At 40.9% G+C, this 12,500-nt stretch overlaps 1 protein-coding gene across 2 annotated transcripts in view; it reads left to right on the top strand.

Annotated features, from left to right (window-relative positions):
• Nucleotides 1–12,374, top strand: part of LOC138961660 (oxygen-dependent coproporphyrinogen-III oxidase-like) — a 16,941-nt gene extending 4,567 nt beyond the window's left edge. For both annotated transcript variants that reach the window (XM_070333330.1, XM_070333329.1), the window contains 9 exons: nt 1,620–1,694; nt 2,686–2,804; nt 3,496–3,562; nt 4,123–4,248; nt 6,589–6,700; nt 7,395–7,474; nt 9,352–9,431; nt 9,800–9,929; nt 10,500–12,374. In XM_070333330.1, coding sequence (XP_070189431.1) covers nt 1,620–1,694; nt 2,686–2,804; nt 3,496–3,562; nt 4,123–4,248; nt 6,589–6,700; nt 7,395–7,474; nt 9,352–9,431; nt 9,800–9,929; nt 10,500–10,586 — 876 coding nt within the window. In that variant the 3' untranslated portion in view covers nt 10,587–12,374. The remainder of the gene's footprint in view (nt 1–1,619; nt 1,695–2,685; nt 2,805–3,495; nt 3,563–4,122; nt 4,249–6,588; nt 6,701–7,394; nt 7,475–9,351; nt 9,432–9,799; nt 9,930–10,499) is intronic.
• Nucleotides 12,375–12,500: the final 126 nt, after the last annotated feature.

Genomic DNA, 12,500 nt, shown 5'->3' with positions numbered 1-12,500 from the left:
CTGCCTCGACTGCAGGACATTTTCAGTAAGTACAGTATGTACTTTTGTAGGATAAACAGAATACTACATGGCTTGCTGTTTCATACCAGGTTTACACTCGTTGCTTTTTCAAATAGTGACAGCTCGCTTTCGCTCGCAGTTCAATATTTAAAAAAACAACTTGTGTAAATCTGGTACGTTACAGCAAGCCATGTAGTATTTTCTATATACATCCTTGCAACATACCTTTGTTTTCTTTTCTTTTTTGCTGTTGTTATTATTTGTATAAGCCCATGAAGTTTTGTCCCTGGTCATTCGTCAGATAATTGACCTTGCAAGTTTTCTGATCTGAACTCACGTCGGGGTCACCAATTGTCAGGAATGAATTATCTAAAATACCGACTGTCAGTCAGAAGGCTACTATTTCATTTATACGCATTCGTTATTCTCCTCCGATTCATTCCAACAATAAAAGAAAATACGTGGAGCTCATTATGTTTATATAGCTCACTGGTAAAGCATGTACATATATCAAACGTTCAGGATTCACACACACATATATACACAATACGCCCAGGGTTCTAGATGAGTAAATTAATGTGTTACCCCATCACCAGAACAGCGTAGTGTAGTTCATCTCTGTTTCTCCATCACCCAGCCGGCGCGGCGACTCCTGGCGTGGTCCGTGAAGTCCGGTTAGTAGATCACGTCGCTCTGCTTCGTGCATCTTCATCTCTTCATGCGTCTGCTTGAATGGTCAAACAAGCTCTCGCGAATTCCGTCTTCTGTCTCTGGGAAGACTCCTGTGAAAGTAATTCTTGAGTCAGTATTTCCATAGGCATAACACACACACCAATTCACTCATCATTCACCCTGGGCTGTAATTACACTCTACATTCAACCACACACACACGAATTCTTAAATAACTACTGTCAATACTAATATCAATTCCCATCCATGTCCGAGTTATTTATCCACACATTAAACAACTATTCAGAATATCCAGATTAAGAACTAGTACAATGAACACTTAAGTTAACATAGCAGCGAATATTAAGAATGCCTATTCATAAACATACAAGTGTTCCTTAGCGAAGACATATCATGAAAAATAGTTTACCTGAGCACGCGAGCAAAGAATCTTCCCCGACTTGCCTCTTACATGTTCAATGGGCAAGTGAAGCTAACAGCTTAGGTGACTGGCGACACAAGTCTAACAGCTCACCTTACAAAAAATGGACATTCAGGTTTTTCACCTGTTGCACGTGAGTGCGTGGAGACTCGGCTCTACAGGTAACAGTACAGGCCCCATAATCATGGTCCAACAGGCATGCGAATCAATAATAATGTTTTTCGCGATACGAGTCTACTTCTGTCAATTAATGCATACTAATAACAGCATCATTTCATCATTAATTAAGTACTCATATTACATACATGTTCATACATAAAACCCATAAATGTCATATCTGACAACGAGCTTGTCAGCCAAACAACTAACGCTTTTTGACCAGCTGACGGCACTGATTCACCTGACATTATGTTCATGAACTGTTGATTGAAATATACGTACACATTTAAATTCTCATGTTTTTAGGTTATAACCGTTTTTAGAATAACAGTATTTTTTGTGTTGCAGGCAGATTTTTGCAGAGCGCTAGAAGAGCTGGATGGGGAGAAGAAATTTGTGGTGGACAAATGGCATCGTAAAGAGGTAACATGAATCATTTTAAACTGGGACTGGGTGGCCGAGTGGTAACGCACTTGCGCTCGGAAGCGAGAGGTTGCGAGTTCGACCCTGGTGCAGGGCGTTAGCAATTTTCTCCCCCCTTTCCTAACCTAGGTGGTGGGTTCAAGTGCTAGTCTTTCGGATGAGATGAAAAACCGAGGTCCCTTCGTGTACACTACATTGAGGTGTGCACGTTAAAGATCCCACGATTGACAAAAGGGTCTTACCTGGCAAAATTGTATAGGCATAGATAAAAAAATGTCCACCAAAATACCCTTGTGACTTGGAATAATAGGCCGTGAAAAGTAGGATATGCGCCAAAATGGCTGCGATCTGCTGGCTGATGTGAATGCGTGATGTATTGTGTAAAAAATTCCATCTCACACGGCATAAATAGATCCCTGCGCCTTGAGTCCGAGTGTGGAGATACGCGCGCGATATAAGACTTCATATATAAACTTGATTTTAGGGTACAGGAGAACAGGTCTTTTAGGACCCCCACAAATCCAAGAAAGTCATGCCTTGAAAAAGGAAGGAGTCTTAAAATGTTTATAAAAGTAATTAAAAAAAGCAACCTCCAAACTGGGAGAAGTCTTAAAGCAGGGAGTCTTTAAGGTTTTTCACTGTCCCAGTTGTTCTGTTTGGTCGACTGTATTTTCCATCCTGTATGTGCATGTGTGTTTATTTAATATGTTTTTGAAAAGTGTTGGTGAACATGTTTGAATCTGAGAATACTCCACCGGTAGGGGAGATTGATTTTAACAAAGCATTTGAAGTAATGAGGACCACGGCTAGACATTGAGTTTTCTTAGAATGCAGAGAACCAGTCAGACATGAAGCCATTTTTATCCTATCTTTATGTTTCATGCTGTATGTTTAGCACTTGTTCTTCACCTGTTTGGTTTGGGTAATGGAACCAATTTTGTGTTGTCTAAGTAGGTTCCTCACTTTGCTCATTCCAAAAATAAAATTGCAGGGTGGTGGAGGCATCACATGTGTGCTTCAAGACGGTACAACCTTTGAAAAAGCCGGCGTGAACATCTCTGTGGTGCAGGGGATGCTGCCGCCCAGTGCTGTACAGCAGATGAGGGCCAGGTGAGCAATTTGTTCACATTGCTGCTGACATAATAGACAATGTTTGGAAATAACTCTGTCAGGTTTGTATGGGTTGCGAAAGAGTGAATACCCTTGGTTTGACCGAGTCAGACTTTCCCACGTGACATTATAGGCCAGTCATTAACGAGGGCTGTGTCTGACTAGGAAAGCTTGCCTCACTAAAAACAAGAATATTCACTTTTTCACAACCCATAGAAACCTGACAGAGTTATTCTGGAGTTCATCTGGGGGGAAAATGGCAGCAGGTCATCATACCTACTGGTTGATTTTTGTTTTGATCGTGGTTGTTTTTTTTGTACTGGCATTATTATTAAGTAAAATCTTAATTTGACCAGTTGGTGTACGTGATAGAGCGGTCAAATGTTTTGAGAACTTGGATTTCTACTTGTAAGGGCAGGTACTGGTTTGAAAAATGGCAAGCACTGTTGTCACAACACTGATATCCCCCCCTCCCCCCCAAAAAAAACCCCACACAAAAACAAAACCAGAGCTGAAATGTGTTTGGGGCTCTTTGCAAGGCCGTGAAAAAGATTGAATAGTTCGCTAACTGAAGTCAAAACTTGTTAGCAGTTACACGATTGTGTTCTGAATTATTTTAGAAACAATCCAAAATGAGTTTTGACTTGTCATGATAATATCAGAACTCTTCTTTTTCTTCGTCTTTTAACAGAGGAAAGAAGCTTGAAGGCGAGAACCTGCCTTTCTTTGCTGCTGGGGTCAGCTCTGTCATTCATCCGGTAAGATCCAATATTTTATTCTGATGTACATTTAAGCTAATTATTTTGCTGATCACTGAAGCAAGTCATTTTTTTCTGGACCTAAATTTATGAGTTGTTTGCGCTGTGGAAGAATAATATTCCTCAAAGATGAAGGACACGTGAAAACACTGACAGAGTTAGTTCCGAACATCATCTGTTCTGTATTTATTTACTTATTGATAATTTGACTTTTGACACAAATCTCTACAGTCATTGTTCACCTCAACCTATAGAACTGTGACTGTCTCGATCTGTGTCAAATGTCATATTTTGGTCAAAAATACAAATATTTTACAGTGTGGCTGTTGTATCGTTGACTGTCTTAATTGCGGGTTGTTGTGCGAGTTCTCTGAGCTCAAGTAGTTAAATGCTGTCCAATCTTCTTTCGAGTAAAAACCACCGGCCCAAAAAGAGTGGAGTCTGTGATGGTTCATGGGAGGTAATGCAGTATATATCAGTTGCAGGATTTGTTCATTGTAGAAGTTGTTTCCCTTCAGTTTTAGTTGAAATGTTTGAACCATTTGCTATGACGTTTGCAGAAGAACCCTCACATTCCCACAGTGCACTTCAACTACCGCTACTTTGAAGTGACGGAACGAGACGGGACCAAGCAGTGGTGGTTTGGCGGCGGCACTGACCTGACACCGTACTACCTGGACAAAGAGGTGTGTGTCTGTCTTTAATTTCTGTCCAATTTTTGTAGAGAAATTTTTGGGTAACGCAGAAGAAAAAAACAATTCAGACATGACATCCCTTTCGTTACGGTCTGCAAAGAAATTTATCAGGAATGCAGAAGAAGAAGAAGTAAAGACAGTTTCAGACAGAACAGACGACGGGCGCAGTGGCGTGGTGGTAAGACGTCGGCCTCCTAATCGGGAAGTCGTGAGTTCGAATCCCGGTCGCTGCCGCCTGGTGGATTAAGAGTGGAGATTTTTCCGATCTCCCAGGTCAACTTATGTACAGACCTGCTAGTGTCTTAACCCCCTTCGTGTGTACACGCAAGCACAAGACCAAGTGCGCACGGAAAAGATCCTGTAATCCATGTCAGAGTTCGGTGGGTTATAGAAACACGAAAATACCCAGCATGCCTCCCCCGAAATCGGCGTATGGCTGCCTGAATGGCGGTGTAAAAACGGTCATACACGTAAAAATCCACTCGTGCTGAAAACATGAGTGAACGTGGGAGACTAAGCCCATGAACGAAGAAGAAGAAGACAGAACAGACCTTTTTTTCTGTCCAATTTTGTGAAGAAATGTTCAAACGTGACAGTCTTTTTACTTTCTGTTTTATCGATGATTATATTTTTAGCTGTGTAATTGTTTTGGTGATGCAATTAGCAGTCACTTTTGTCTTGATGATATAGACATTTGTGAAAATGTGCAGTGTTAAAGACATCACAAATTATCAATACAGAATCAAGAAGTTTGCTTAGGTGGTGGGTGATGTCTGGAAGAAATATCGTTTCCGCAAACAGAAGCTAGTAAGTACCTGTAGTGGGTGTTACGATATGTATATTATAATCTAGATTAAATTACATACAGCAGTCCCTCTCATGAACGGACACCCTTGGGCCATAGCAAAACTGTCCATACATTGCAGGTGTCCGGTCACGGGAGGGGTGACCACACCATGCACCCCATCCCCCATACACTCACAAGGAGACACACAAACAACAGGATTGAGTCTATGCTAATCACTTCTTGTGGCTACTAAACAATAACAATAAACTCCTAATACTTCTTTAAACGTTCTGTAAAAAGGATTTGTATGAAAAGTGTTGAAAAGAAGAGATAAAATAAATCCTCAAGGCAGTGAACACACTCACCATGCACTGACATACGAAAGCAGCCACATAAACACAGCACAGAGGAGCGTGTGCAGATGCTTTGCAAGAATAAGCTTGAAAACCAGTTTGAATAAATAGCAGCAGATAGAGCTGCATGTCATAATCAAGTAATTTATTTGTTTCTTGTCTGGCTTTATTGACTGCATGCCGATCATGTGGCATGGCAGTGACTTCTCACTCTTCAGTCGGAAATACACTGTACATAACACAGCTCCCACTCTCCCTCACTAATGCCTACCCCAAGCCGTGACAACTGATGCTTGGAAATTGTGTGGAAGAGTACACCTCTCTATTTCTCTCCAATGCTCTTCCTGCTGACATGCGGTGACACCGGACACCCCTCAGAGTTTAGCCAGCTAACCCTCCACCCCCCCCCCCCCCTTTCTCTCTCTCACTCCCTCCAGCCATGTACTGTTTGGGGCTGTGGCCAGAGAGGCCAGCTGCACTGTTCACTCAGAGCAAAACCAGTTGACTGTGTCGTAACTTTTGACAAAGCAAGACAACTGAAGGGTTCATAGATTAGGCAACCGACTCACTGGTCAAGGCTGAGGGGAAACAAGAGTATCTTGTCAATGAAAGAGGTTACACACAGACACACGATGGGTACACGTGCACTCAAGTTATCAGTGACTGTCATCACACCATTGCGGCTGTGATCTTTGTACCAAGAGCCGGACTGCTCTGTTATCGATTTTGTTGTGGTGAAAATTTGACGATGGTCTGTCCGTACATTGGAGGTATGACCTGCTGTTGGGACCGAAAATGAGTGTCCGCGTCCACGTTTTGCAGGTGTCCGTTTAAGGGGGGGCAAATATAGAAGGAAAACACTCCGTGCCGAGCAAATGTGTCCGTACATGTCAGGTGTCCGCTCACGCCGGGGGCCGTACATTGCAGGGACTGCTGTATTACTTACGCCAAATCTCATAAATAGCAATTTACTTCAGTTGAGTGCTAAAACGTTGAACACGCTTCCCTGGTTATACAAAGAGAAGCTACTCCCCCATTATTTATTTATTTATTATATTGTATTATTGCTATCAAAAGGATGGCAAGGACTACACACATTGGTTTTAGTTATTCTTTTCTTAAAGGGAAGTGGGTGATCGAGGGGGCTCCTGTTTATCTCATGTTATCTGTTGCATCGTCTCTGTGTTACAGGATGTGGTCAGCTTTCACAAGGCGCTGAAGACGGCCTGTGACAAACACGGCAAGAACTACTACCCCGAGTACAAGAAGTGGTGTGACGACTACTTCTACATCAAACACAGAGGTAGGAATGCCAAACATCCTCCGAAGTCGGCATATGGCTGTCATATATGTAAGAACCCACTCGTGCAAAAATCACAAGTGTTTGTGGGAGTTTCAGCCGATTAACGCAGAAGAAGAAGAATAAGAAGAATGCCAAAGAGTTTGTTGAAGGTATGCGTTGCAAATGAAACAGTTTGTCAAAATGCACAGGAAATCTGTGCATATATTATGAGACATTGGGCTTTTTGAGTGGTTTGTCAATATGCACAGAAAATACACACTGGACACATTGGGCATATTAAGTGGTTTGTCAAAAGAGTCGTTGGGTATGTTGAGTGGTTTGCACAGTGCATACATTATGAGACATTGTGTATGTTGAGTGATTCATCAAATGCACACTGGAAACATTTGGCATATTTAGCAGTTTATTACAAAAAGACCGGAAATTCAACACTTTATTGTCAACAGTCTTGAATAATAATGATTAGCAGTATCTTTTCTTTAGTGCAAAAACATGTGTGGAGTTGTATGGTAATGGGATTTTGTGGGGAGGAATCTTTTCTGTGCTTCCGCTGCAAAGGTTTCATTTTGTTTATTTCTTTTTTTATTTGTTTGATTCTTTTGTTTTGTTATAAATACTTGTTGACCAGCTATTGGTGACACCAGTGTCAATTTGTTTAAGAATCTATGTGTTACTGTTGACTGTGGATTTTCAGGAGAGAGCAGAGGAGTTGGAGGAATTTTCTTTGATGACCTTGACGCGCCAAACCAAGACAAAGTGTTCCAGTTTGTCAAGGTATGATTAGACATGAACACAGGTGTAAATGAGTGTTAGAGTGTGTCTATCTATCTTTCTGTCCGTCTGTCTGTCTATCTGTCTTTCTTTTTTTCTCTCTAGAAGTTTTAAGTTTCAGGTTTATTAGTTTTTGTTTGAAGTATGTTACCTCTCATGCAATTTTGGCAGCCATTACAACAAAGTCCTGCGAATAATTATCATATAATAATTATAACAATTATCATAATTACAGACCTGTTTACCAGTACGATTTGGGCGTATTTTGTACGCCAAATTATTATCAGTACGCAAATACGCGACACACACACAAAATACGCCTAAGAAAAAGTCTAGAATACGTTTTCCGGTGTTGGTGTGCTGATTACGGGATGGTACAACTGATACCGGTTTCGGTCGAAGGGAGATAACCATGACTGCTTTCTTTCTTTATTTGGTGTTTAACGTCGTTTTCAACCATTCAAGGTTATATCGCGACGGGGAAAGGGGGGGGGGGGGGGGGGGGGGGAGATGGGATAGGGGAAAGGGGGGAGATGGGATAGAGCCACTTGTTAATTGTTTCTTGTTCACAAAAGCACTAATCAAAAAATTGCTCCAGGGGCTTGCAACGTAGTACAATATATGACCTTACTGGGAGAATGCAAGTTTCCAGTACAAAGGACTTAACATTTCTTACATACTGCTTGACTAAAATCTTTACAAACATTGACTATATTCTATACAAGAAACACTTAACAAGGGTAAAAGGAGAAACAGAACCGTTAGTCGCCTCTTACGACATGCTGGGTAGCATCGGGTAAATTCTTTCTCGTCCCAACCAATATGGGACTCCCCCTAACCCGCGGGGGGTACCATGACTGCAAGTCTTCAGCTGTGAAAACCTTGTTCAGTTGTTGGCACGTGCGATCGTCTGGACAATTGTGGCAAAATGAAACGGAAAAATGTGCCAGTTTCGGATGACTGTACCAAATCTAAACAGCAGAAGCAGCAGATTTTCTTGGAGAAATATAAGAAAGAGCCAGGAATTGTGGAGTCTACTATGGGAAAAAGTCATGCACACTGCAAGTATTGTAAATCAGATTTCTCCGTTGGCCATGCTGAGAAATATGACATCGAACGACACTGCAGTTCCAAATCTCACCTGGACAAGGTTGCTGCAATGAAATCCGCTGAAAGCTGCCTAGGAATTATGAAGTTCATTCCCGCAAAGCAAATCCTGCCAGAAGAAAAGGCTGTAGTCCGTGCTGAAGCAATGTTTTCTGAGATGATTGTAAAAATGAACTTGCCACAGTCAACCGCAGATGTTATTTCACGAACTTCATCTTTTCATTATCAATCTGTTTGGAAGACACTGGTTATAATGCTATAAACTGACAGGTAAATAACATTGTTTTATCCCTGTTGTATTGGAAGGAGTGAAATTCTGAAGGTGTTCACAAGACATGCTATTCTTACACAAACACGTTTGCACCCACGCATACATTTTCCCTAGCCCATATGGCTTTGCTTGCGAAGTACACCAACTTTTTGAAAAATACACTAACTTTTTGGGAAAGTACTCTTGCCTCGGGTTTAGGGTAAACAGGTCTGTAATTAAAATAATTATAATAATTATCATACTAAAAGATACCTTTTTAAAATTTTTATTCATACTAAAAGAGTCATGGGCTGGTAATTGTCTTTCAGTAGATTTTGCTTTGATGCGCGATGACATTTATATACATGTATCAACAACAAAGTTTTTCCAATATTCACAGCAAAACAAGAGCTTTCTGTCTTTGGTAATGGTATGTTATTAAATGTCTTCATTTGGATATAAACATTTAATGTGTGTTATCAATTCTATCTTTATTTTGTTTTTAACTACTGTTTATTTGCAGAGCTGCGCTGATGCTGTGATTCCATCGTACATTCCCATTGTGAAGAAGAACAGGAATAAACCCTACAGTTATGCTGAAAGGTAGCACACACGCATGGATGCACGCACGCACGCACATTCACACACACACACACACATATACATACACACAGATTCACACACACACACACACACACACACACACACACACACACACACACACACACACACACACACACACACACACATACATACACTCACACATGTACGCAGATTCACACATCCACACACGTACACACACACACACACATACACACATTGTAGCTTGCAGACTTGTACACAAATGCTCTCACTCTCACTCTCTCTTTTTGACAAACCTCCAACAGTTGTTGCTTCTGCTTGTTGCTTCCATTGTTGCTGTAAGCTGTGTTGTAATGCAGATGAAATATATTGTCATTGACTTTGTGCAGAACGTGGCAGCTTCTGAGACGTGGCCGCTATGTAGAGTTCAACCTGATCTACGACAGAGGCACCAAGTTCGGTCTCTACACCCCTGGCGCTCGCTATGAAAGCATTCTGATGTCCCTGCCCTTGACAGCGGTAAGACTAGTCAGCTTATTTTGTGCAAGAATAGATATATATATTGATTGGAATAGCAGCCCTGCCAAAAGCACAGTAGAAGAAGGAATATTATCAGGGATCTGAATTTTCTTCGAACTGTAGCTGACAGCTGCTAGTCACCTGACGCCATAATAAAAATAAAAACTAAGTGTTTCTGATTTTCAAACCATCCCTATTTCCCCCCCTCCCCCTTCACAACTTTTTTGACCCTCAAAAAACAACTAAATTAATTGAAAATTTAAAAAAAAAATCAATTTTGCAGACTTTACAAGAAAAGTGTCTTTTCTCCAACATTCAGGGGAGAGAGCCTGCATGATTCCTGGCCAATAAACAGCCATATGCAACTGTGCAAATAGAAAATCAAACTTCAATCAAAAAACAAAAACAAAACAAAAAAGTCCTATTTTTTTACGCCGTGTCATAAAAAAACCCACATGATTTATTTTTACTGAATCTGCATTAAGCAATGAAAGTAGAAGGAGAACTGAATGTAACAGTATGATAAACATTGTAAATAATTGTGGTTGTCCTTTTTTGTATTATCCACAGAGATGGGAGTACATGCACACCCCAAAGAAAGGATCTCGAGAAGACGAGCTGACGCAGGTGTTGAAGAATCCTCAAGAGTGGGTGTAAACTGTCAGCAATGTGCGGAAACAGACCAGCATATGAAACTTGACAGCAGTATGAAACTTGACAGCAGCGTGTTGAAGAATCCTCAAGAGTGGGTGTAAACCGTCAGCATTGTGCGGAAACGACCAGCATAACAGTAGCATATGAAACTTGACAGCAGCGTGTTGAAGAATCCTCAAGAGTGGGTGTAAACCGTCAGCATTGTGCGGAAACGACCAGCATAACAGTAGCGTATGAAAGTCGACAGCAGCGTGTGCAGCGAGATCTCTGAATGAATGCAGACCATCAATTTTCTTTTAGAACTGGACTACAAGTTGTGCACCAGTCCCAATGTCTTGGCATTTAAACACATGAGACGCAATATGTACGAGCTACAGATAGACACAACTAACATTTTAGTAGAAGTGCAATGCCAAGGCACTGCATACCCCCAGCGAAGGACAAATCCGCTCTCTCTCTCTCTCTCTCTCTCTCTCTCTCTCTCTCTCTCTCTCTCTCTCTCTCTCTCTCGCTCTCGCTCTCTCGCTCTCTCTCGCTCTCTCTCGCTCTCTCATGCACACATTCACACACATGCACACACCCCAAGACACACACACACACACACACACACACACACACACACACACACACACACACACACACACACTCGTTCACACACAAACATAGGCCCTACACACAAACTCATGCACATACACATTCTCTCTCTCTCTCTCTCTCTCTCTCTCTCTCTCTCTCTCTCTCTCTCTCTCTCTCTCTCTCACAAACAGACACGCACACACAAACACACACACACACACACAAACACACACACACACACTTTGTTCTTTGTCTCTACAAGATAATAAAAAAAGCGCCTCAGGTTGTTCACTGTTTGTGTGTGTTAGCCCTGTAATCAAAGTTATCAGTCAGATATGAGGAGCTGCAGGAATAGCACTTGCCCTTGTGGGTAGGCTTCGCTTATAATCAAAGATAAAATGATACCAGTGATTACAAAAAAATGTTGGCCTTTTGCTTAAAACTTGCATATCAATTTTCTGCATTGCTATTATTATCATTCACATGTATAGCATCCTTTTTATCAATGTATATTTTTGCGATTTCTGGCATGGTAATCATTTAAATAAAGATGAGAAACTGTACAGTCACACTGTGAAGTATGAATGAGAACACGTAACAGCTTTTTAAGCCCTTAATGAATAAGTCATGGCTGGGCTTGTCAAATGACACATGTATGGTCATATTATTTTTTCCTGAAGAAAACTACAACAATATTCTGGAAGAGTTGCATGTATAATTAAACTGAAAACTTTATCCAATAGAAGATTTCCAGAAATAACCCATACAAACCGTATGGGTTGTTAAAAAGTGAATACCCTTGCTTTACCTCTGACACATTACTTCACACTTCACACATGCCTAAATGGTGGGGGAAAAACAGACATGCACGTAAAAAAGCCCTCTTGTGCAAAAACACAAGTGTACCTGGAAGTTGCAGGCCATGAACGCGGAAGAAGAAAAAATTATTTCCACGATTTCTTTTGTGTAGTTTCATTTGAAATGTTTGACTTGTATGTATTTAAAACTGTTCTACATAGTGTCCATCTGTTTTTTTCCGTTTAAATAGACATCTTTTTTCGTTTGAACGAAATGTATATAACAAAGCTTGTCGGAATAATATATCATGCCATTTAATACATTAAATGTACAATTTTCCCTGCATGGCATATCTTTGTACTGAATGATAGATGCAGAATTTCAGAATGAATCTGATTAAACAGTATCACAATCATATACAGTGTGTGTGTGTGTGTGTGTGTGTGTGTGTGTGTGTGTGTGTGTGTGTGTGTGTGTTTTCTTTACCTCACTAGACGCTTTTTGACTCTCTAAACCTGTCTTATCTCCACGTTTCCGTCTTAA

Source organism: Littorina saxatilis, linkage group LG3 (genome assembly GCF_037325665.1).
Source record: "Littorina saxatilis isolate snail1 linkage group LG3, US_GU_Lsax_2.0, whole genome shotgun sequence".
Taxonomy (NCBI): Eukaryota; Metazoa; Mollusca; class Gastropoda; order Littorinimorpha; family Littorinidae; genus Littorina; species Littorina saxatilis.
Note: the sequence above shows the minus strand (reverse complement) of the source record. Positions and strands in the feature narration are given on the sequence as shown.